The sequence below is a fragment of the Microcebus murinus genome, chromosome 4 (genome assembly GCF_040939455.1).
Source record: "Microcebus murinus isolate Inina chromosome 4, M.murinus_Inina_mat1.0, whole genome shotgun sequence".
In the NCBI taxonomy this organism is placed as follows: domain Eukaryota; kingdom Metazoa; phylum Chordata; class Mammalia; order Primates; family Cheirogaleidae; genus Microcebus; species Microcebus murinus.
The window spans coordinates 59409452-59431255 of record NC_134107.1 but is presented as its reverse complement, the minus strand read 5'-3'; the positions used below and the strand labels follow the sequence as shown (position 1 = coordinate 59431255).

The following is a 21804-nucleotide window of genomic DNA, read 5'->3' as shown; positions in this document are numbered from 1 at the left end:
CATGTTGTTATAGTCTGTGCCCATATCTGAGGCAGACAGGTATGTGTACACACACACACGGCTCCTTGAGTGTAAGGCTCAAGTTCATCTCCCAGTACCCAGCTTTCAGCCCTGTCTGCCCACAAAAAACTCTGAGGAAAGGATTTGCTAAAAGAAAAGGGATATTTGTGCTATACCGATGACCCACTTTGAATGGTCCTGGTCTCCTTTCTGGGAATTGTTTTCCTGCCAGATAATGAGCCACTTGGGATTCACAGTGCAGAAGCAGTGTGGTGTGGTAGACAAGGTCAAGTGGCCCGCATTTGAATCCAGGTTCTGACACAGCATGCATGACCTTGGACAATTTACTTCCCCTCTCCACATCTGTTTCTTTGTAGGTAAAATAAGGATATTAACACCTGGCCCATGGGGTTGTTGTGAGGATAAAAAGAGCAGGGTCGCTCTGGGCAGTGACTATGAATGCCTCCAGTTCTCTTTGATCTCAGATGCTCTGCCCAGTCAGTTCCCTGTTTAAGCTGCACTCCTAGGAAAGACTTTGGATGGCTGGGCTCTTCCTAAGTACTAAACTGGCTCTCTAAAAGCCCTGAGACTGAGCCCCCAGAGAGTAGGCCCAGAGGCAGGGTCATTTCCAGAGCCAAACTCAGTTGCTTACTCTGGTGCCACTCACTAGACTATGCCCCGTGCTCACTCTCTTCTCACCACACAACCTGCTATACATGAGCCTGGTCCCTGACCCTCGTGGTGTTCTCAAGTCTCTAAAGCCTTTGCCCATGCCATTTATCCCATCTGTTCTGTGTGAAAAGCTCTCCCACCCTTCTCAGATTGGCAAACTCTTACTCACCCTTCAAGGCTCAGACTAAATTTCCATCTCCTGTCCCAAACCTTTCCCCCATTTGCTTGGCAGAAAACCTCCTCTTTGGGGCTCCTACTATACCGTGTTCCTCCCTTACCTCATTGACTCGTCACTGTTTGTCTCCCTTCTAAGTTTGTGTCTCTGGAAGGATGGATGAGGTGGACACCTGATATTTTTGCCACCAAGCCCTCATCCATCCTACTTCTAGCAAGAGTGCCCTTCCCCAACTCTGCTGTAAGCCCAGGTGTTTTAGACCATCCTTTTCCAGACTGCTGTGATTCATTAAGGATTGGCCACAAGACCCAATTTGGGCTGCGGTCCATCAGGCCCAGGACCTTTATCACACTGTTGGAAAAATCCTTTTGGCTGGACTTGAACTCAGGAAAGCATTAGTCTGGAGTTACTGACCACCACTGCAGCCTCCAAATGAGCCATCCCAGTGACTAGAAAGATGGAAACAAAGTCTTAGTGACACTGTTTGAGCCCCTGGACCACACAGTTCTTGGACTTCTCAGTTATGTGGCCCAGTGTTTTCTTTGGCTTAAATCAGTTTGAGCAGGGGTTTTCTGTCACTTGCAGCTTCAAGAGGCGTGATGCAGGATGGTTGTGTTTTCTTCCCAGGCCACCTGGTCTCTGAGAACAATTCATTGATTCAGCTCTAGAAGGATGAGAACCTACTGTAAAGACCAATACCCAATACCACAGGGCTCTCAGAAAGCAGGCAGGGCCTGGCTGATCATCCATCAGCTCAGCCAATAGAGACCTGATGCAACCTCTCCTCTGGGAGCCCTCAGGGATGGTCAGCTTCAATGTGTCACCTTATGGGTAAGGAAAGAAAGATCCAGAAAGGTTAAGTGACTCGCCCAAAATTGCTCAGTAACACTATCAGTTACCCCCTGAACTCAGAGTCCATACTTTTATCACTATGCCAGAGAAGGCACTAGTAGACGCTGGGTTATGGAGCTGTCCCAGGGAGATGGGGCCTCCTAGGAGAACAAAGCAAGCCAAAGACAGGGCTGGAGCCAACCACGCTTTTATTAGTCTCTGCAGTAGAACCAATGGAGTCCCCATCTACAGGGGAACTTTAGTGGGCTACTCTGGCTGCTGGGCAGTGATGTTAGCATTTCTACTGGTGATTGGGACAGGATGGAGGAAGAGCCTGGAAGATGACCAAACAGGGAGACTGCATGGCCACCTGAAGGCAGGCATATGTGGGGCTTCCCAGGCTAGCACAAGGGTAGATCAGGCCCCACAAGGGAACACTGCCATCTTCCCTAGATGAAAAGACAAAGCCTGAGATGGTGACCGTCACAACTAGGAACAGAGGGCTGAGCTCCTGGGATCAGAAAGGCATTTCCTGATGGAGGCAACTTCCTAGGGCCAGAGGTGCCAAACACAACTCACCTGTCCCCCAACCACAGGCCCCCAGGTTCAGCTCAATTGTCATGGGTAACAGGGGAACCAAGGAAGCTGCTGGTGGGAAGGATAGGGCTAAATTCAAGGGTGTTTGGGGTAATGGTATGTGTCAGTATTAAAACAGGCAACATATTCATTATAGGCGCAATCATGAAACTTCCCTCCATAGAAAGCTCACGTCTCCCCTTTACCCAGCAAGTCCTTAGCCTGGAGGGCCACCATATGATCCCTGCCTCCACCCAGCTCAAATGAACTCCCCCTTAATTTTGTGGACGTGCCATGACACTCACGGCTCTGTATACTTGCCAATAACCATAACCCCAGCCTACCTGCCTCATCCTGCCCCCATGTGTCCTTGTCAAGGACCGATAACGCTGCAGTTTTGTTGAGTGTTTGTTCACTCTGGTTTTCCCCACCAGGCCTGGAGCTCCCGGAGAACAGGGCGGACAGCCCAACTCATGTTGTGTCTCCAGTGCCCGTGGAACTTTTGAGACCAAATGATGTAGTGTTTGCTGTGTCCTAGTGTGTTTGGAGGACATTTATCCATGTGTCTTTATCGGATTTCTGGGGTGTCTAGCAGTAGATGTGAAGATTTCGACTGATGTTTGTGCCTGGGATCATAGCTTCTTCCGATGTTGGGGGAGAGGGAGGGAGTGGGAGGCATAGTCCAAGCCCGGAAGGATGTAACGGAGAGGAAAGGGCCAAAGTGGGACAGGGCTTGGAGGGTGGGGTCCAGGAGGAAGAGGGTTCTACGCGCAGGGTCCAGTGCTCCGAGTCCCAGGACTCAGAACCAGCAAGGCGACCACATGAGCGAGCCGAGCGCCGCACCAGTGGCGGCTCCTGCGAGCATGCCCATGGCCAGCGGGGCGCCCGAGCTGTAGCAGGGATCCTCTCGCACTATCACGTGCGTCACGCCAGGGCCTGCGGAGAAAGCCCATGAGGGTCCAGGACTTCAGAAGAGGGAGCAGGGTGATCTTCATTCTCTTCCTGCGTGGCTCCAACCCAACCCACTGAGGCACTGAGCCCGCTCTCCTGCTCCCCAGTCGGGGAAACAGACCTTGATACGGGAAGGGCTCTACCCCAGGGCTTCCTGGCCTTGGATCTGCTACGAATGTCTGGAACCGTGGGTCTAGGGCGGAGTGGCGAGGAAACCCCGGGGTCTGTAAGCACCACCACGCACCCGGGGATGGGCCTTCCAAATTGCCAAATCCTAGAGCCAGGAGGCGGCCGTTCCCGCATGCACCACCAGGGGTCGCTACTGGCTCAGGAATGGGCATTGCTGAGCAGCCAAGCTGACCAGGCCAGCCTGGAGAACTGAGGTCAGCTCTCGAGAGTGGGGGAGGGACACCGGTCCCAGGGCTATTCTGAATCTTGGGATGGGGAGGGGCTTGCGGAGGGTACTGCCTGGAAAAAGCCGCGAACACTAAAAGGGTGTGGCCTGGTCGTGACTGATGGACCATGGGTGGGTCCTGGCGCTGGACAGGACAGGCCTCTCCCGGACTTACCTGCATAGGGCGGTCCGTAGTAGCTGCGGACATACGTGGCCTCATGTGCATTGGGCGGCACCACCTCGTAGTAGTCCTGGTACGGGCTGTAGACGCGCACCTGGGGAATCCAGCCAGGTCAGGTGCCAAGCAACTCCCTGGCCCACGTTTGGTCCCCTACCGCCCACGCCCTGCTCAGCCTTCCGTCGGCCCCATGGAGCCTCCTCCCCAAGGCAGGAGGAAGCTCCTGGATAAAGGCCCTGCCTTCCCCACAAGGTCCATGGTCCTTGTCCTCTAAAACTTCAGCCCCTATATCCATCTCCCACTGATGCCCATTCTCCTGGCCCCCTACTCAGCTCAAAACATTCTCCCAACATCCCTTCACAGATAGTCAAATATTTGCTAATAGCTCCAGAAACCCAATGGATTTCTCTATTCCTCTAGTCACAGAGAAACATGGCCAAGCCCCAGGCCCAGGAAATAAACAGGGGTTGGGGAGGAAGGAAGGGTAGGGGTGGGAAGTAACTACAGTAGTCATGTGTCACTTAAACAACAGGGATATGTTCTGAGAAATGCTTCCTTAGGCAGTTTTGTCATGCAAACATAGAGTGTACTTACTACACACTGAGGCTACAAAGCTATACAACATGTTACTGCAGTGGATACTGTAGGCAGTTGTAACACAATGGCAACTATTTGTGTATCTAAACATACACGCAAGGTAATGCATTGCACCACAATGTTATGATGGCTACAATGTCACTAGGTGATAGGAATTTTTCAGCTCCTTTATAATCTTATGGGACCACCATCATATCTGTGGTCTTTGACCAAAACATCCATCATTATGCTGTGTGTGGCTATAACTGTTATTGAGTATCCACTCCATATCAGGTTCTGAGGGAAGTGTCTATGTTTGTTACCGTCTCTAATAATCCTTAAGGCAGGTATTATCTCCATGTTACCACAGAGTTGGAGAGAGAATTGTCAATGTTCTCTCCAGAACACACTCCCGGCCCTCCCCCTCTTCTCCTGTTAGATTTATATCAACCCTTCAAAGCTTAGCTCAAAGGTTACCCACTCCAGAAATCCTCCTAGGTCTCAGAAAAGAATTCTTTCTTCCTGAGTTCTCTGGACTTTGTTCATGCCTCTTGTTGCTATCCTTTCCCCTGGCCTTTCCTGCCTAGAGAACCCCAAATGTGAGCTACCTATGAGCAAGGACTCTGATTCATGTGTGTCACCAGCAGGGCCTAGTGCATAGCAGGAACCAGTAAATATGTGCTGACTTAAATGGAAGCTCCCAATCCAACCCCTTCATTTTATCCATGAGTGAGCCGATCTGGAGAGGGGCCAGGATCCCCTTCTCTTCTGGATCTTTTCAGCCCTCTTCCTTCTAAGTTGGCTTTACACCTGAATAGTCCAACTCCCCTCCAAAGTTCAGGTGTCTCAAACTCCACTCATTCCATCCCCCAAACCTGCTCCCCTTCCCGTACATACTTTACTCTGTACATGCCACCACCATGCACTCAAACCAAGAAAGCAGGTTGGCACCCTCATCTCCTCACACACTCGCCTTCCATGTCACATCAGCCACTAGGTCTCATTATTTTATATTCTAAACATGCTCTTCTGTCCACCCTAGGCCAATGCCAAGAAAATAAGCCATTGGTTTTAGCAACTTGGAAGTTGAGAGTGAGCTTAAAAAAACACTTTCAGAAGAATGGTTGGGAAGAAGCCAAACTATATAGAGGGTTTAAAGAACGGTTGAGAGGGAGGTGAGGATGGAATGAACATGTCATGGTATCTTCTTCTCAAGAAGTTTGGCTGTAAAGGGGAATTCTCCAAGCACACCTTGTGATTTCAAGTCTCCGTGCCATTTCCCTTTAATAGGGATGCCTTTCTCGCCTTTTCTCATTCAACTATGTAACTTGTCTTTCAGACTCAAGTATCTCACTCTCCCTGAACCTCAGGTTCTGTTGGAGTCCCATCTGGACACCTACAGCCCTTGGACTTCCTCCATCACAGCACTGATCATGCCATTTATCACTGCGTCCCTGCGCATGTCTGTCTCTTCCATCAGACTTGGAGATCCCTGCAAGTGCAGAGACTGGGTCTAATCAGACCTGATTGGAACATGGCAGGGGCCTAATAAATGCTTATAGAATTTATCTCAATTGAATCAAATACAGGGCCAGACTGGAACTAAGTTCATCCAACTCTAAGTTCAATTTCAAGTTAAGGAGAACAACAGTCCCAGAGCAATGCAGCAGGATCAGATAAGCAATGCTGTGGGTCTCCTGTCTCAATTAGCTTTACTTGCTGTACTCCCTCCACAAGGGTGATCCAACAGGGCTTTATGGAAGGGCGGCCAGGACCTGGGCTCCATGCGCAGAAGGGGCTAGAGGGATCTAAGTACTCAAATCCAATTCTACTGGTAGGGAAGTTGCAGAGCCTCCACCTGCCCTGCAGCTGCACAGTGAGCCAGTGGCCTTGTGAGGCCCTTGAGAGGATGGAAAATGCCACCTCATGTCCCTCTGGGCACCTGTTTCTCCAGCTCTGGGAGGCTCAGAAGGAAACTCATATAAGTCACCTGGCAACAGGCAGGCACACCCTAGAGACGCATGGGCAGAAACTGAGGCTTTGATTGCTGTTTCTCTCCTTCACAGGCCCAGCCCCTCTGTGCACGGGGCCAATGTTGGCCAAGCTGGGGTCACAACAGATAAGCTGTTGTGCAGTCTTTTAAATCCTATTTTTAGGCATCCCTACTTTAAACAAACTGGCATCCTGGTTTATTGTGGGGAATACCTCGGAATGATGGGCTGGGAGTCCTAGGCCCGCCACTGATGAATTGAGTGACCCTGATCATGTTCGGTAACCTCCCAGACACTTCACCTTTCTCCTCTGCCTGCAGTCTTTCCTCCACTGGCTGCTCCCAGGCACCGTGAGATTCCAGCCGAGCCGCATCTATGCAACCGGGTGGCCCACGCACTTCCAGGCTCGGTGGTTCAGCATGTCAGATTCACCAGGAGCAATGATTTATTTATTTATTTATTATTTTTCTATATACCTTTCTATATATCTTTAATTGGCCAATTAATTTCTTTCTATTTTTAGCAGAGCCCGGGTCTCTCTCTTGCTCAGGCTGGTTTCAAACTCCTGACATTGAGCCATCTGCCCTCCTCGGCCTCCCAGAGTGCTAGGATTACAGGCGTGAGCCACCGCACCTGGCAATTTTTTAAACTACAGATGTCCTAGGCCCCACCTGAGATCCATGAACATTCTATGAGGCCTACTTGTGCCAGACCCTGAGGAGGCTCGGCATAAATCAACGGTCCCCAACCTTTCTGGCACTAGGGACTGGTTTCATGGACGGGACCAATTTCATGAAAGACAGTTTTTCCACCCACCGAGGTGGAGGGGACAAGTGACAGGGAGCAGCTGTAAACACAGACGAAGCTTCCAGCACTTGCCCACTGCCCACACCTCCTGCTGTGCGACCTGGTTCCTAAAAGGCCACGGACCAATACCAGTCTGTGGCCCAGGAGTTGGGGATCACAGGCATAGACTGTCCCCATCGTTTGGCCCTCATTGAGCCCATGCTGAATACCTAGCCCTGTGCCAGGCTCCATAGGGGCAAACCTGGTCCTGGCCTTGGAGGAAGTTCCAGGTCTCATGGGAGACTAGACAGACAGGAATAAACTGACTCTGAAACCAGGCAGAATGAAGAAAGTGCTAAGCGTTAGTACTGGGCCGTGGGAGGGAGTGACAATGCCTGGAGGTCTGGGAAGTCCTCACTGAAGAGGCAGTTTGTCCAGTGAATGAGGAAAGGAAGGGTCCTGGCAGCAGATGAGCAGGTACAAAGGCGGGAAAGGTGGGCGGGTGTGGCTGGGGCAGCGGGTACAGCGGAGCAGTTGGAGGACAGGGATGGGGGGATGTGACAGGCGAGACTGGCCAGATCCCTAGGGCCTTGAAAGCCAGGATGTAGTCAGTGTCCCATGGGTGACGGGGAACCGTGGAACGTGTGTGAGCAGGGAAGGGCTGTGACCAGGCCTGGTTTGGGAGGCAGGGAGGGTGAGCCAGCACTTACCCAGATCCGCCTCTCAACCTTACAGGGGTTCCATGAGTAGGTCACACACCTGACCTTGGGGCAAACCCGGCGGCTCCTGGGAGGGACGGTGGCTCCAACTGGGGCCTGCTTAAGCCACAGAAACCCAAGAAGGGGGAGGGAGGGAGGTGTCAGAGGTCCTCTAGATCGAGAGAGACTCAGAGCTCTCACTAGGCCCTACCAGAGCCCTCAGCCTGCTGAGCTGGGGCGGGGGGGGGGGGTGTCCTCTTCCTCCTCAGCTCATGGGGGAGGCTCAGGGAGGGGTAGTGACTGCCCACGTTACACAGAGAAGAAGGAAGAGCAGTCTCTTTCTAGAATTAACTCACTCTCCCCCATTTCATGCAGCCAGGGTTCCCAGTCTTCCGGGAAGACAGGGTGGCTCTGATCCGTCCTCCCACCCACCTGGCCCCCTTCACCTCCACCCAGCCTTGCCCCTGGCTGCACCCCCAGGCCCTGTGTTCCCTGCTATGGCTGGTGTCAGGGGTTCTTGGAGCCTCCGCCCAGAGTTGGGTATGGACCTGCAGCAGGTGAGGGACATAGCGCAGGTCATCACCACATAGGCACTGGGACAGAGAAGCCCACAAACACAGACGTGAACACACAAAGTCAGGCAGACGCAGGTACAAACACACAGAGGCACACACACACCCCTGATCTAGTAGTCCGGGGCCCAGAGGGCTGCGTGCATATGGAGCAGTGGGAGGTGGAATGGAGGATTGGGGCGGGGCGGGCTCAGTGGTTCACCCCTGTGATTTGTAATCCGGGACTTTGGGAGGTTGAGGCAGGAAGACTGCCTTGAGGCCAGGAGTTTGAGAGGGTCAGAGCAGAGAGAAGGGGTAAGTAGAGCGGCAGGAGGGTGGACAGGCAGAGAAGGAAAAGCCAGCTTCATAGAGTCACAGAGCGCAGAACGGTCACCTTCACCACCTTCCTTCCATGTCTCTTGGTGGGACTGATTTGCCCTACTTAGGGGGCTTTGGATCTCAGAGCCAGGGTGGCCCAACCTGGGTCCTTCCACCCTGTTGGCTACTATACTCCAGCCTCCTGCTCCCGGCTTCCTCTAATCTACCCTCCACCTGCAAGCCTCAGTCTGGCCCTGAAGTCCGACCACAGACCTCCCTGCCAACTGCCCTTTGCTGCTCCCCACAAGCCTCAAGAAAGTCCAGTTCCTCAGCCTGGACTTGAACACCCTTCATGACCTGGCCCCGATGACCTCAGAGGTCACCTCTCCTATTTCATGCCCTTCATGCGTCACCCTCCCCAGACTCCAGGCCCTTAGATGCATGTGTACTCGCACACACACACACACACACACATCACTTCCCTGTCACTGCTCATCAGTTCCTCTCAAAGTCCCACTGACCTGGGTTCCAATACAGCGTCTTCCACTGATTTAAGACTGTGAGACTCTGGACAAATCAACTCCCTTCTCTGAACCTCAGCTTCCCTATCACTAAAATGGGACTAATAAGACCCTCCCCTTCTCCCTGTCAGGGTTGCTGGAAGATGCAATGATGTAACCAATGCCAGGCGCTCAGCACAATACCTGGGCCTCACCAGGTGGATGTCCAAGGGGGGTGCTAAATGCATCTCAGTCTCCCCTGCTACTTTCCAAGGGACTTTCTCTCTGGATGAGAGGGGACTCCGCCGTGCCACAGATAGTAGCAGCAAACGCAGATCCTGGAGTCAGGCTGATGGGGGTGGCAGCCAAGCTGTGCAGGGCAGCTCTTCAAATCCACACCTCCACTGGGCTGGTGACCCCACTTCCTAAATATGTCCTGTACTCATCAGCCTGTCTCTGCCAGCAAGGCCTTAGTCCAGACCTCCAGCCTGTCACCTGGACACTGTCCCAGCCTCCTCACTTGCCTCTGGGTGTCCACACTTACCCTCTATAATCCATTTCCTACCTACCAGCCAGACTATCTTTTTAAAAACACAAATCTGATCTGATCATGCCATCCCTCTGCTTAAAACTTGTCAATGGCTTCCCGGTGCTCTTAGCAGAAATCAACACCCTTAACACAGCCCACAAGGCCTGGCCCTGCCAACCCTCCTTCCCCACCACCCCTCGCCTGAGCACCAGCACCACCCCAACCTTCCTTCTGTTCCTCAACTTATCAGTGTCCTAACCCCTGACAGGGCCTTTGCACATGCTGATCCCTATGCCTGGAATGCTGTTCTCTTCACTCCATCCCACACCTTCCACCCAAGTTCCTTTTATCTTTCAAGTCTCAGCTAAAGCCTCATCTGAACTCCCACCTGGATCAGGCCACCAAAGGGCCACACACTGTGAGCCTCCATCAGAGCAGTCACTACTATTGAATTGGAATAACTACTAATCAATTAGTTGTTTCATGTGTGGCTCCTCTCCCAGCTGAGTCCAGGAGGGCAGGACCCACATCTCCTTGGTTCACCTCTGATCTCTGGTCCTTGGCACAATACCTGGCACGCGGAAGGAACTCAGTAAATACCTGTCACATGGATGAATGAATCTCAGTCTTATCAGCTGTGGAGATGGAACAATAACTTTATAGAACTGTTAAGAGGAGTAGCTGGAATTATATCTGCACCATGCCTGGCACATAATAGTTGCTCAATAAAAGACACTTCCTTTCCCCAGCTCACATGCCACCCCTCCAAGTCTTCATGGAGGCTTTTTTCTCTCCCTCATCTGAGCACCAATTGGCTGTCCTCTGCCCTTTTCCATTTGTGACTCAGGGCATCTGAGTCTGCACAAACCTGTCCACACTAGAGTGAGAACTCTTGGTAGGTGGAGACCAAGTCTGAGTCGCCCATGATTCCATGGCATGGGGGGTGGGGAGGAGAGGGGAGAGAATGGGGGACTCACCGGGGTGGAGTTTGCCTCCAGCAGTGCCGTCTTCCACGCCCTACAAAGCAAATTCCACAGACATGAGGAGGGAGTTTGGGGGGAAGGGGATTGGGTTTTCATATTCTGGACTTTCCTCCCCAACCCATCCTCAAGCCCCAGCCTCTTGAGAAGGGGGAGCTCCCCTGGACTCCCTCAGGTAGACAAAAGTGACCCCGCCCCTGCCCCAGCCACACGGATAGAGCCCTAAGCTAGGCTAATTCATTCTTAGTCCATAGTCTCTTCCCCTCTGCAAGTTCCAATTTCTCCATCTATGTAGTGGAGAGCCGGGCTTAGGTGGAATCTTTTCTTTTTGTAGAGATGGGGTATCACTCTGTTGCCCAGGCTAGAGTGGCACAATCCTAGCTCACTGCAGCCTCAGACTCCTGGGTTCCAGCGATCCACCCACCTCTGCCCCCCCCCCCAGTAGCTGGGACAACAGGTGTACTACAGGCACAGGTGTACATCATGCCCAGCTCCTGGGTGGTCCCTTAGGGGCCTTCAGATTCTGACACACCTGGGTGGGTGCTCTAGCTGCAACCCACCTTCACATCCCAAATCTATAAATACAGTTCCCCAGAGCTCTGACCCCAGAGGCCAGGAAGACCCAGTAGACACAGGACAATTGGGCCTTTGTTGGTTGCCATGGCACCTGGCCGGGTTGGACAAGGCAGCTCTGTGCTGCCTGCCCAGCGCTCAGCTTCCCCCACTCCCACACACCCATCTCGCTCTCCTCCAGCGCACAGCCACGCGCCCCTCAGCCAGAGGGTAGGAAGGGACGGAATGTGAGTGAGCAGCCAGTGCCTGAGGAGGACGCACCCAGGCGGGCCGAGTGGACACGCAGCTGACATTGGGGTACCCCTGCCTGGGGCACAGCCGGCTGCCTCTGTAGGCAGATCTGGGTCTACCCCTCAGATCAGAGTCCCCCCACCAAGGCCAGGCATCTTCCCAGAAGGGACTGGGAGGGAGGGTCCTTTAAGGATGCCACTGGGCTCATCTGCTTCTTTGGATCACCCCCAGGCGAGGACATACCTCAGGGGTGCTAAACACCTGATTCTGAATGACCAGGGGCCACACACCTGAGGTAGGAGTACACACCACTCCCTGAACAATCCTGAGTTCGTCACAGACAACGTAAGGAGTTTCCTGTGTCCCACACCGGGTGCCACTCAAATCCACTCTGCCCAGCCTCCAACGAGACACCCTTGCTGACTGGTCTCAGTGCCCCCTTCCTACTGTCAGAGAACCAGAATGCCCGATGAAGAGCGGGTATCCGACCATGTTCCGGAAGATTGTACCCGTCCTCTCCTGGGAGTGACTCACACAGCATCATCCCGGGTCTCTGCACATAGGTGCAGGCGGGAACCTTCCCGCAGGTTCACAGTCAGCAGGCCGTCTCGGCTCCGGCCCTCTGGGGGCTGCACATCTAGAAGCAGACACACACACGTGGGTTTCCACAGGCACAGGCCCCAGGTCCCCCCAGCAAACCAGGAACCAGAACAGGAACTGACTTCCTGGCTCCTGTTTGCGGGCCATTGCCAAGCTTCCCTGATCCCACACACTTTCTTTGGGATCCTACTCTACTCTTCAGACCCTTTCAACCTCTCGGCGCTGCTGGCTTCTCTAGGGACATCTTCTCCTGGGTACCCTGTTAAATTGGGGTCTGAGCCTTGGTCAAGGAATTTGGAGATTTGATGTGTGACTCTGGCCAGTCATTTAACTTCTCTGGGCCTCCTTATTGCATTTCATCTTTAGCCAGTAGCCAGCATCTAGAGGGCAGGAACTGTGTCTGACTCACCTCTGAGACACAGCACAGAGTAGAAACTCAATAAAGCACTGATTTTTTTTTTTTTTTTTTTTTTTTTTGAGACAGTCATACTCTGTTGCTCCAGCTAGAGTGCCATGGCTTCGGCAACCTCAAACTCCTGGCTCAAGTGATCCTCCTGCCTCAGACTCCCAAGTAGCTGGGACAGTAGGTGTGTACCACCATGCCCAACTAGTTTTTTCTATTTTTAAGTAGAGACAGGGCCTCTCTCTTGTTCAGGCTGGTCTCAAACTCCTAAACTCAAGCAATCTTCCTATAAGAGTGTTAGGATTACAGGCGTGAACCACCACACCTGGACCAATTTCTTAATGCACACCCAGCTGAACTGCAGTTGACAGAGGCTCAGAGGCAACGTCTGTGAGCTGCAAAGAGCCTTCCAGCCGCAGATGTTCTCAGAGACAGTGGGAGGGCCTGCCTACAGTCACAGTGCCACAGAGGAAGAGGCTCTGCTCACCGTGGCACTCTTGGCCGATCTTTATGTCGCGGACGTTGAAGTGGATGAGCACACGGTCTTCCTCGTCCTGTGCTGTCTCATCGTGATAGTAGCCCAGGGTCCCGTCCAGCCACAGGGCGAACCAGTTCCGCTTCCAGCGGCGGAGGATGGAGCCTGTGCGGTATTCCAGACCCACAGGCAGGCTGATCCCAGAGCTTGCTGGGATAGCAGCCCCACACCAGCTCCCAGAGGCCCCTCGGCCCCAGCCCCCTCGCCCGTGTTACGACCACTTCCTCCTGTCTCTCCACCCCCTGAAATGAGGGTGGGGCCTATTTCTGTCTCGCTCACCCCCTGCCTCCCACTGGGCCCAACACACAGTGGAGCTCAATAAATGTGCTGAGTGGTGCATGAGTAACTGCACCTGTTGCTTGGGAGCTTCCAAGGCCAAGCCACAGGTCTCTTCAGGGGCAAAGACCTCTCCCTACCGCTAACCCCATCTTATCTCTGACTTGTGTGAAAGTTATTTGTGTAGTGTCTGCAGCTCCATGCCGGGCCTGGCCCTCGGCTGGACTAAGTGAACTGAGAGGGGACGGGCAGCAGGGGGCATGGGAGCTCCTTGTCCCAGGGTCCCCAGGCCACCTCTTCTTCAGATCATGACTCTGGTCACAGGTGGGTCTGGAAGACCCAGCTTCAGACATTCTACAACCAGAAATCTTAACACTAAAGGCCAAAGATATAAGAGAGCCTCTTAGTGCTTCACAGAGTCCAAAGCACAGAGGCATCTTTCATTTCGTTGTGTCCCGCCCTGGGCTAGGGTGCCGTGGACACACACAGGGTCACACCAGTCCCCACCCTTGAGGAGCTCCCAATCTGGGGCCAGCATGGGGTCAGGGAGTGGAGAGACCCCCAGGCAAGGACAGCTCTGGTATAAGGGGGTGGCTGTAAGGTGTGTGGGAACCAAGAAGGGAGCCTCTAACCCAGTTTTGGGGCTACGGCAGGGTGGGGGTTGGAGGAAAAGTCAGAAAAAGCTTCTCTGAAAAGGTAATGTCTGAGCTGGGTCTTGAAGAATCAGTAGGAGTTTACCAAGCAGTCAGGAATGGGAAAGACATTCAGGCAGGGGGAAGAGCAGGAACAAAGGAGGGAGGATAAAAGTCCCGGTTTCTTGTGAGAAGAGAAAGGGTTCACCATGGCTGGCCCAACAAGCTGAAGCCATTTCCCTTGCCCCCACCCAGGGACAAGGCACAGGACAGAGGAAGAAGGCTCGGCCCAGGATCACTCACTCTGTCTCCACAGCCAGCCGCCCCTCACCAGGGCCATTTCTTCAAAAGGACTTTCCAGGGCGGAGTCCGGCGGGACCTGTCAGAGGAGCCACAGGGCACACAGGCCTCAGCGGCAGCTCCAAGGCAGCTCCCTGGAGAGAAGCCCCCAGCGCTGTGCTCCCTGGGGGAGCCACCGAGGAAACGTTTAAGGGAGTGTTACTAAACAAACAAGGGCCAGGCCGCCTCAGTCTCCTCCCCATTCTCTGCCTGAGCAGAGAATGGGAGCTCTGTCCTAGGGGTCAGCAGGGCAGCCACCAGTTGGCATGGGGTGGGGGTGGGGACCAAGAGCCTGGATTCCAGTCTCCAGGGCCATAATTCCAGCCAAGTCCCTTCTCCCTGCCCCTCGGGCCTGGCCTCGGTTTCTAGATCTGTAAAAGTGCGTCTGTGAGGCAGGTTAAGGCTGGAGTGAGGAACTCTTAAAATATTAGAAACTCTGGAATTTTGAAATGCTGGAAGCACAGAATATTAGAAGCATGGCAATGAAAGAAGGAGTTTCATGATAAGACCTCCCTCACACTTGGAACCCATAGAGCTATTTACAAAGTGCATAACAGTTTAACAGCAGCCATGCGCCAGGTACACCTCTCAGTTCCTTCATCCATTACCGCATCTAAGCCTCCGATCGATCCTTGTTATTCCTATTTTAGAGATGAGGAAACTGGTGCCTGGAGAGGTCTGGTCACTTGCATAGGTCCCTGGGGCTAGCAAGTGATGGAGCCAAGACTGACACCTGTGATAGTCCTGGCTTCAAACCGTTACACCAGCAGAAGCTTTGAGAACTCCTGCCGCCCAGGTCATACCCCATAATTATTAAATCAGACCGTCTGGGGGGCAGGAGGCAAGCATTGATCGTCTTTAAAGATCCCCAGGTGATTCCTATGCACAGCAAAGTTTGGGAGCTACTGCATATCCTACCTCACCTTGTCCTCACTGTAACCCTGATAAGAAGGGAATCTTTACTCCTATTTTGCAGATGGACAGACTGAGGAACAGAAAATGACTCATCCATGTATGCCATGGAACTTGGATTGGGATCCAGGTGCCCTCTGTTCCCGAGAGCGACTTATTTGGGAGCAGGTACCTCTGCCCCTCCCCCACCTGCTCACACCTGGTGCTGCGTAACAAATGCTGGCACACCTGGGCTGGAAGGCCGGGCCTTGTTTCTCTTTCTCCTGTCGCTCCCTCCCCTCTCCAAGCTCTTGACATAGGTCAGACAAGAGGGTCAGGTGCAAACTCCCTTGCCAGCCCCCCTTGATGGACCCACCTTGTCTACACCTGTTGCTGATGCTGCTGCCAAAGCGGCTGCTACTCGATCCTGCAGCCACCCAACCAGCTGCGCCTGCGCTTTGTGCGCCCCAGAGAACCTGGGGCACTTTACTCCTCAGGCTGCGTCCAGGGCCAGGCTGCCCCTGGGACCCGCCCCCGGACCCGCCCCTCCTCCAGGAAGGGGGCGTGGTGCGGAGCGATGCTGACCGGAGGCATGCTGGGATTTGTAGTCTGCAGTCCCAGAGCTGGCCAGAAGCAGCCTCACCTGCGATCTTATTTTTCTATTAAGACATTCGTTCACTCATTTGTCATGAAATACTTTTTCTTAAGAATCTGTGAACTCTTTTTCTAGAAAAAAAAAGTAAAGTTGCAGGGAGAAGCCAAGCTCCTAGTTTTGCATGCTTTTTCAATGCTCAGTTTGTGCCAGGCCCTGCACTGGGCTCCAGGGCAGCATCAGACACTGACCTTCCCTCTTCCATTCTCAGCTTCCAATCTGCCCAGGGAGACTAAATGTAAACACGCAATTTGAGTACAGCGTGTGATTTCACAACGGGAAAGAGTCTGAGTCTGATTTTGCCCAAGAAGTTTGGGAAAGCTTCCCTTCCCAGAGGAGGTTGAAAGGGGTCTTGGAAGTCTTGGAGGCAGCTTCCCAGGGCAAACCTAACTAAGGGCTCCATGAGCACTGGTCAGGATGTTCAAGAGTGCCCAGCATTTCAGGGTGTTTGGCACATAGAGCTGCAGGGCTTGCAAGGAAATAGCACAGAGGCTTGCATGACAGGCTAAGAGCTTGGACATTATGACTTAGTGACAGGAGCTTGGGGGTGGGGATTTCAAGATGAGGAGTTAAGTGGTGTGATGTGGGGGTTGGAAAAGTCCCTCTAGGGCACGCTAAAAAATGGACTGGAGGGAGCCCAACTGGAGAAGACTGTTTCTGTATCTGTCACCTCCATCTGCCCCTGCAGGATCATTTCCTTTAATAGTTCAGCCTCACAAAGCCCCACTTAGGAGCAGACACGGGATGTCATTCAGAGAACAGGGGCTGTCAGGGCCTAAAAGGCATCTAGTCCCATCCCCTATTTGGGAAGGGCGTCCCCCCTGTCCTGGGCCCTTCCTCCTGTCCCAGAGAACTCTTCCTTACCGGGGCTGCAGGGCTCATGGTTCCTAGGCGGCCAGGGCAGCATTTCAAAGAAGGCTCCTGCAGGGGGGCATTTCCCTGAGCGCCTTAGAGTTAAGGGGATCAGGAAGGTGCTACCAAGTGGGAGCCTGAAGGGGGAGGCAGAAGGGAGCACATAGATCCGGGGTAGGTCTTCCTCTTTCTCCAGTCTCCTCCCCAGCCTTCCCGACTGATCTCTGGCTCTGCCCCTCACTTCATTGGACGAGTCACACGCGATTAGGAGGTGGTCTTGGCCTAGCCTCGCAAAGATTCCCGGGGCTTTGCTGGGGAGAGTCTGCCGCGAGGAGGGGGCGGGGCCAGCCCTCCTCCCCTGGGCGGGGGCGGGGCTAAATCTTCCTTATGGGGCCTGGCAGGACAGCGCCCATCATCCTAGTCCTGGCCGCGCACCCTGGCTCCTTAAACCTCCCTGTCTGGTTCCGACGTCTCTGTAATCCTGACCTCGAGCCATCCAGGCGCTTCGGCCCTTCGTGCAGTGCGTGCCTTGCTGGGGGATTCACCATGGTAGATCCTCTTAGCCACTGAGCTCATGCCCTCTTAGCAGCCCCAGGAACCAGCTCTCCCAAACCACGCTGTTTTTCATCCCTGTGCCTTTAACTCCCTCTCTAGCTGATCCCTGGAACGTCCCACCCCTACCATCTCCTGGCTAAATTTTCCACCCCCATAGCAGAAGGATGAAAGGAAGGGGGAGCGTGATATGGGTGATGAAAGAGAGGTGATAGGGGAAGGGAGAAAAGGAAAGAAGGAGGGAGGGAAGAAAGGAAGGAAAAAAGAAAGGCAGACAGGCAAGGCTGGCGCTGGTCCCTGTCTCGCCTCTCCCCAGCTCTCCTTGCACCCCTCCCTGATGGTCAGTTGGGCCTCGTTCATAGAGGCATGGGGTGAGGGGAATGATGCAAACATCTCCTAGATTTCATTCTCCAAATTTAGCAACCAAATGGAAAAGGAAGGTTCTCCTGCATCAGTGTAGAATTCAGAGGAAGACTCTCCCCACACCCTCCCAAACGGGGTTCTATGGCAAGAAGAAAGGGAAAGGACCCTGGGCAAACTAAAACCACAAACATGGCTGCCAAATCTAAACACAGCTGGACCGGGCCTGTGTCTCTAAAACGTTGGCGGATGACCCTCTTTGAGAAACTAATAATAGGCATAGATTCTCCTCAGGAAACAACATGCGCGCGCACACACACACACACACACACACACACACACACGGCACAACATTCTGCATACAATCCAGACACATTTTTTTTTTTTTTGAGACAGAGTCTTGCTTTGTTGCTCAGGCTAGAGTGAGTGCCATGGTGTCAGCCTAGCTCACAGCAACCTCAAACTCCTGGGCTCAAGCAATCCTCCTGCCTCAGCCTCCCGAGTAGCTGAGACTACAGACATGCGCCACCATGCCCGGCTAATTTTTTCTACATATATATTAGTTGGCCCATTAATTTCTTTCTATTTATAGTAGAGACAGGGGTCTCACTCTTGCTCGGGCTGGTTTCAAACTCCTGACCTTGAGCAATCCGCCTGCCTCCCAGAGTGCTAGGATTACAGGCGTGAGCCACCGCACCGGCAATTCCCACGCATTTATAGACCCCAGAAGCCATGATGACCATGGTTGGATTGGGGTTTTTTTAGTTTTGTTTTGTTTGTTGTGAGACAGGGTCTCTCTGTCGCCCAGGTTGGAGTGCAGAGGCACAATCATAGCTCACTACAGCCTTAAACTCCTGGGCTCAAGCGATCCAGCTCCTAATGTGCTGTGATTATAGGCCTGGATTGTTTTTAATATTTCTAGAGCTGTATAGACGAGAAGAGAGCATGGATTGTGACATGAGATGTATAATCCACCCCATAAACAAATTTCAATGACCCCTATATTATTATTATAATCGTATCCCTTAACGACATGGTCTTTTTAGTTTTTTCCCAGAAATGGTGTATTTTCTACACGACAAAGGAGCTGAGATTCTGAAGGCCCCTGGGTAGACTTCCTGACTGCTAGATTCACCATTGGCCACTACCTGTCCCCAAGGCACAGTAGACCCTGTTAGTTACACCACGCCCTCCCCCGTGAGCCCCTCCTTTAAGAGCCCTTGATCTGCATTAGTCAGACAGACCAATTTGAGGCAGCTTTCCCAGTTCTCCTGGCAAGACTCTGTCATATTAAAAAATTCCTTTCTTCCTTGTTGTCTCAATAATTGGATCTTTGTGCGATGAGGAATGAGAGCTAGGCTGAAACCCTTGTGGTTTCCACAACAGAGGTATCAGAGTATATCAGGATCCCAGCCCTGGCAGTCCTGGCTGTGAGAAATTTTGTCTGTTTATTTAATCAACTAAAACTTATGGAGACCAACAAGCCAGCAAGTAACTTTTCTATTTCTCTTTATGTAACTGTGGTACATAAAACCATTCACAGAGAGAAAAGTGTTTTGCTATTTCAGAGGTTTCTGGTAGATGGACAGCTTGCAGATAATATATTGTTTAGAGAATAGTGGACTGGCTTATCAAATTCAAATTTACTATTATGTTTTCTAGACAGTATAATATAATAAAAATAATTAATATTATCTCTATTTACTAAAAAAACTTTGAAGTTCATATCAAGAGGCAATTTGAGCAAAAGTAAAACCACTTAATGTGGATATTTTTAATAATTTTAGTGAGATATAATTCACATACCATAAAATTCACCCTTTTAATGGGTATAATTCAGTATCCTGATATATTCAGAGTTGTGCAATTGTCACCAGTATCTAATTTCAGAACATATTTATCACCCCCAAAAAGAAACCCAATATTCTTTAGCGGTCACTCCCAATAACCCTTCCCTCCAGTCCCTGGCAATCACTAATTTGCTTTCTGTCTGTGTGGATTTGCCTATTCTGGGCAATCATTTAAATAGAGCCATGCAATATGTGACCTTTTATGACTGGCTTCTTTCACCGACCATAATGTTGCCAAGGTTCATCCTCGTTGTATCACATCTCAGTACTTCATTCTTCCTTATTGATGCATAACATCCTATTGTATGGATATACTTTTTTTTTTTTTTTTTTTGAGACAGAGTCTCGCTTTGTTGCCCAGGCTAGAGTGAGTGCCGTAGCATCAGCCTAGCTCACAGCAACCTCAGTCTCCCGGGCTCAAGCAATCCTCCTGCCTCAGCCTCCCGAGTAGCTGGGACTACAGGCATGCGCCGCCATGCCCGGCTAATTTTTTTCTATATATATTAGTTGGCCAATTAATTTCTTTCTATTTATAGTAAAGAAGAGGTCTCACTCTTGCTCAGGCTGGTTTCGAACTCCTGACCTCGAGCAATCCTCCCGCCTCAGCCTCCCAGAGTGCTAGGATTACAGGCATGAGCCACCTCGCCTGGCCTGGATATACTTTTTTATTTATCCATTCATCAGCTGATGGACATTTGGGTGGTTTCTACTGTTTAGCTATTATAAGTTTTTGTGTGGACATATGTTTTCATTTCTCTTGGGTGGAAAATTTCTGGGTCATGTGGTAACTTTATGTTTAACATTTTAAGAAACTGTCAAACTATTTACCAAAATGATTGCACCATTTCACACTCCCACCAGCAACCTATGAAAGTTCCAATATTTCCATGTCATAGCCAACACTCACTATTGTCTGTCTTTTTTATTATAGCCATCCTAAAAGGTGAGAAGTGTTATTTCATTGTGGTTTTTATTTATATTTCCCTAATGACCAATGATGTTGAGCATCTTTTCATGTGCTTATTAGCCACTTGTGTATCTGCTTTGGAGAAATGTTCATTCTAATTTTTTATTCCATTTTTTCATTGGGTTGTTTGTTTTTTGTGGAGTTGTAGACTTTTTAAACTAATAAACTATATAGATAATTCAAAAATAATTTTGAAGAAAAAATAAGTGAAATTACTCAAAATTCTTGCAGTGTTTCAGAATTTTGAGTAGAAGAGTCATGTGGAGGCCAGTGAATCCAGAAGATGACGTACTTCCATTTTCTGGATGGGGATGTCCGGGGAAAAACCCAACCCACAAGTGACAGTAAGGAGGACAATAACTCTTTTTTGGGGGGGGGACAGGGTTTTGCTCTGTTGCCCAGACTAGAGTGCAGTGGCATCACCATAGCTCACTGCAATCTCCAATTCCTGGCCTCAAGCAATCCTCCCACCTTGGCCTCCCAAATTGCTAGGATTACAGGTGTGAGCCACTGTGCCTGGTTGGAGAACAACTCTTGATGGAAAGCCATCTCAGAGAGTCATCCAGGCTTCCTAGAGCAGAGGGAGTGTAATGGTTCATTTTATGTGTCAACCTGGGGAGGCTATATTAATGTTCGATTTATTCCATCAAACACTAATGTAGGTAGGTGTTGCTATAAAGATATTTTGGGCAGGGCACAGTGGCTCACGCCTATAATCCCAGCACTCTGGCAGGCCGAGGCGGGTGGATTGCTTGAGGTCAGGAGTTCAAAACCAGCCTGAGCAAGAGTGAGACCCCGTCTCTACTATAAATAGAAAGAAATTAATTGGCCAACTAATATATATAGAAAAAATTAGCCGGGCATGGTGGCGCATGCCTGTAGTCCCAGCTACTTGGGAGGCTGAGGCAGCAGGATCACTTGAGCCCAGGAGTTTGAGGTTGCTGTGAGGTAGGCTGATGCCATGGCACTCACTCTAGCCTGGGCAACAAAAGCAAGACTCTGTCTCAAAAAAAAAAAAAAAGATATTTTGTGCATTTGCTTGATCTATAAAATCAATTGAGTTTAAGGAAAGGAAATTATTTTTGATAATGTGTGTGGGCCTCATCTGAGCTGTTGAAGGGCCTGAAGTGTAAAACTGAGGTTTCCCTGAGGAGGAAGAAATTCTGCCTGTGGACTGACCTGCAGCCTCAGCCCCTGCCTGACGGTTTGCAGCCTGCCAGTCTGCCCTACAGATCGCAGCCTTGCCAGCCCCCACAATCCTGTAAGCCAAATCCTTCAAATAAACCCTCTGTCTTTATATGTGTATATATCTCCTACTATTTTTGTTTCTCTGGAGAGCCCTGAGTGGAAGAGGATGTCTTCTTACCATGAACTCCCCATTTTAA

The 21804-nt window shown here is 51.4% G+C and overlaps 1 protein-coding gene across 5 annotated transcripts; it reads right to left on the bottom strand.

Annotated features, from left to right (window-relative positions):
* Positions 1-1870: 1870 nt before the first annotated feature.
* On the bottom strand, positions 1871-16854 carry PLEKHB1 (pleckstrin homology domain containing B1). Of its 5 annotated transcripts, none has more exons than XM_012745040.3 (8): positions 16703-16854; positions 14260-14335; positions 13001-13153; positions 12045-12147; positions 10704-10743; positions 7841-7945; positions 3775-3874; positions 1871-3190 (listed from the first exon to the last, which is right to left on the bottom strand). In XM_012745040.3, the coding sequence occupies exons 1-8, from the start codon at positions 16718-16720 to the stop codon at positions 3054-3056; spliced, it is 732 nt and encodes a 243-aa protein (XP_012600494.1). In that variant the 5' UTR covers positions 16721-16854; the 3' UTR covers positions 1871-3053. The 5 variants fall into 5 exon arrangements, with proteins under 5 accessions (XP_012600494.1, XP_075858419.1, XP_012600495.1 ...); XM_076002304.1 differs by having other exon boundaries at positions 14260-14419; positions 16703-16774; XM_012745041.3 differs by lacking the exon at positions 16703-16854 and adding an exon at positions 15563-15729.
* Positions 16855-21804: the final 4950 nt, after the last annotated feature.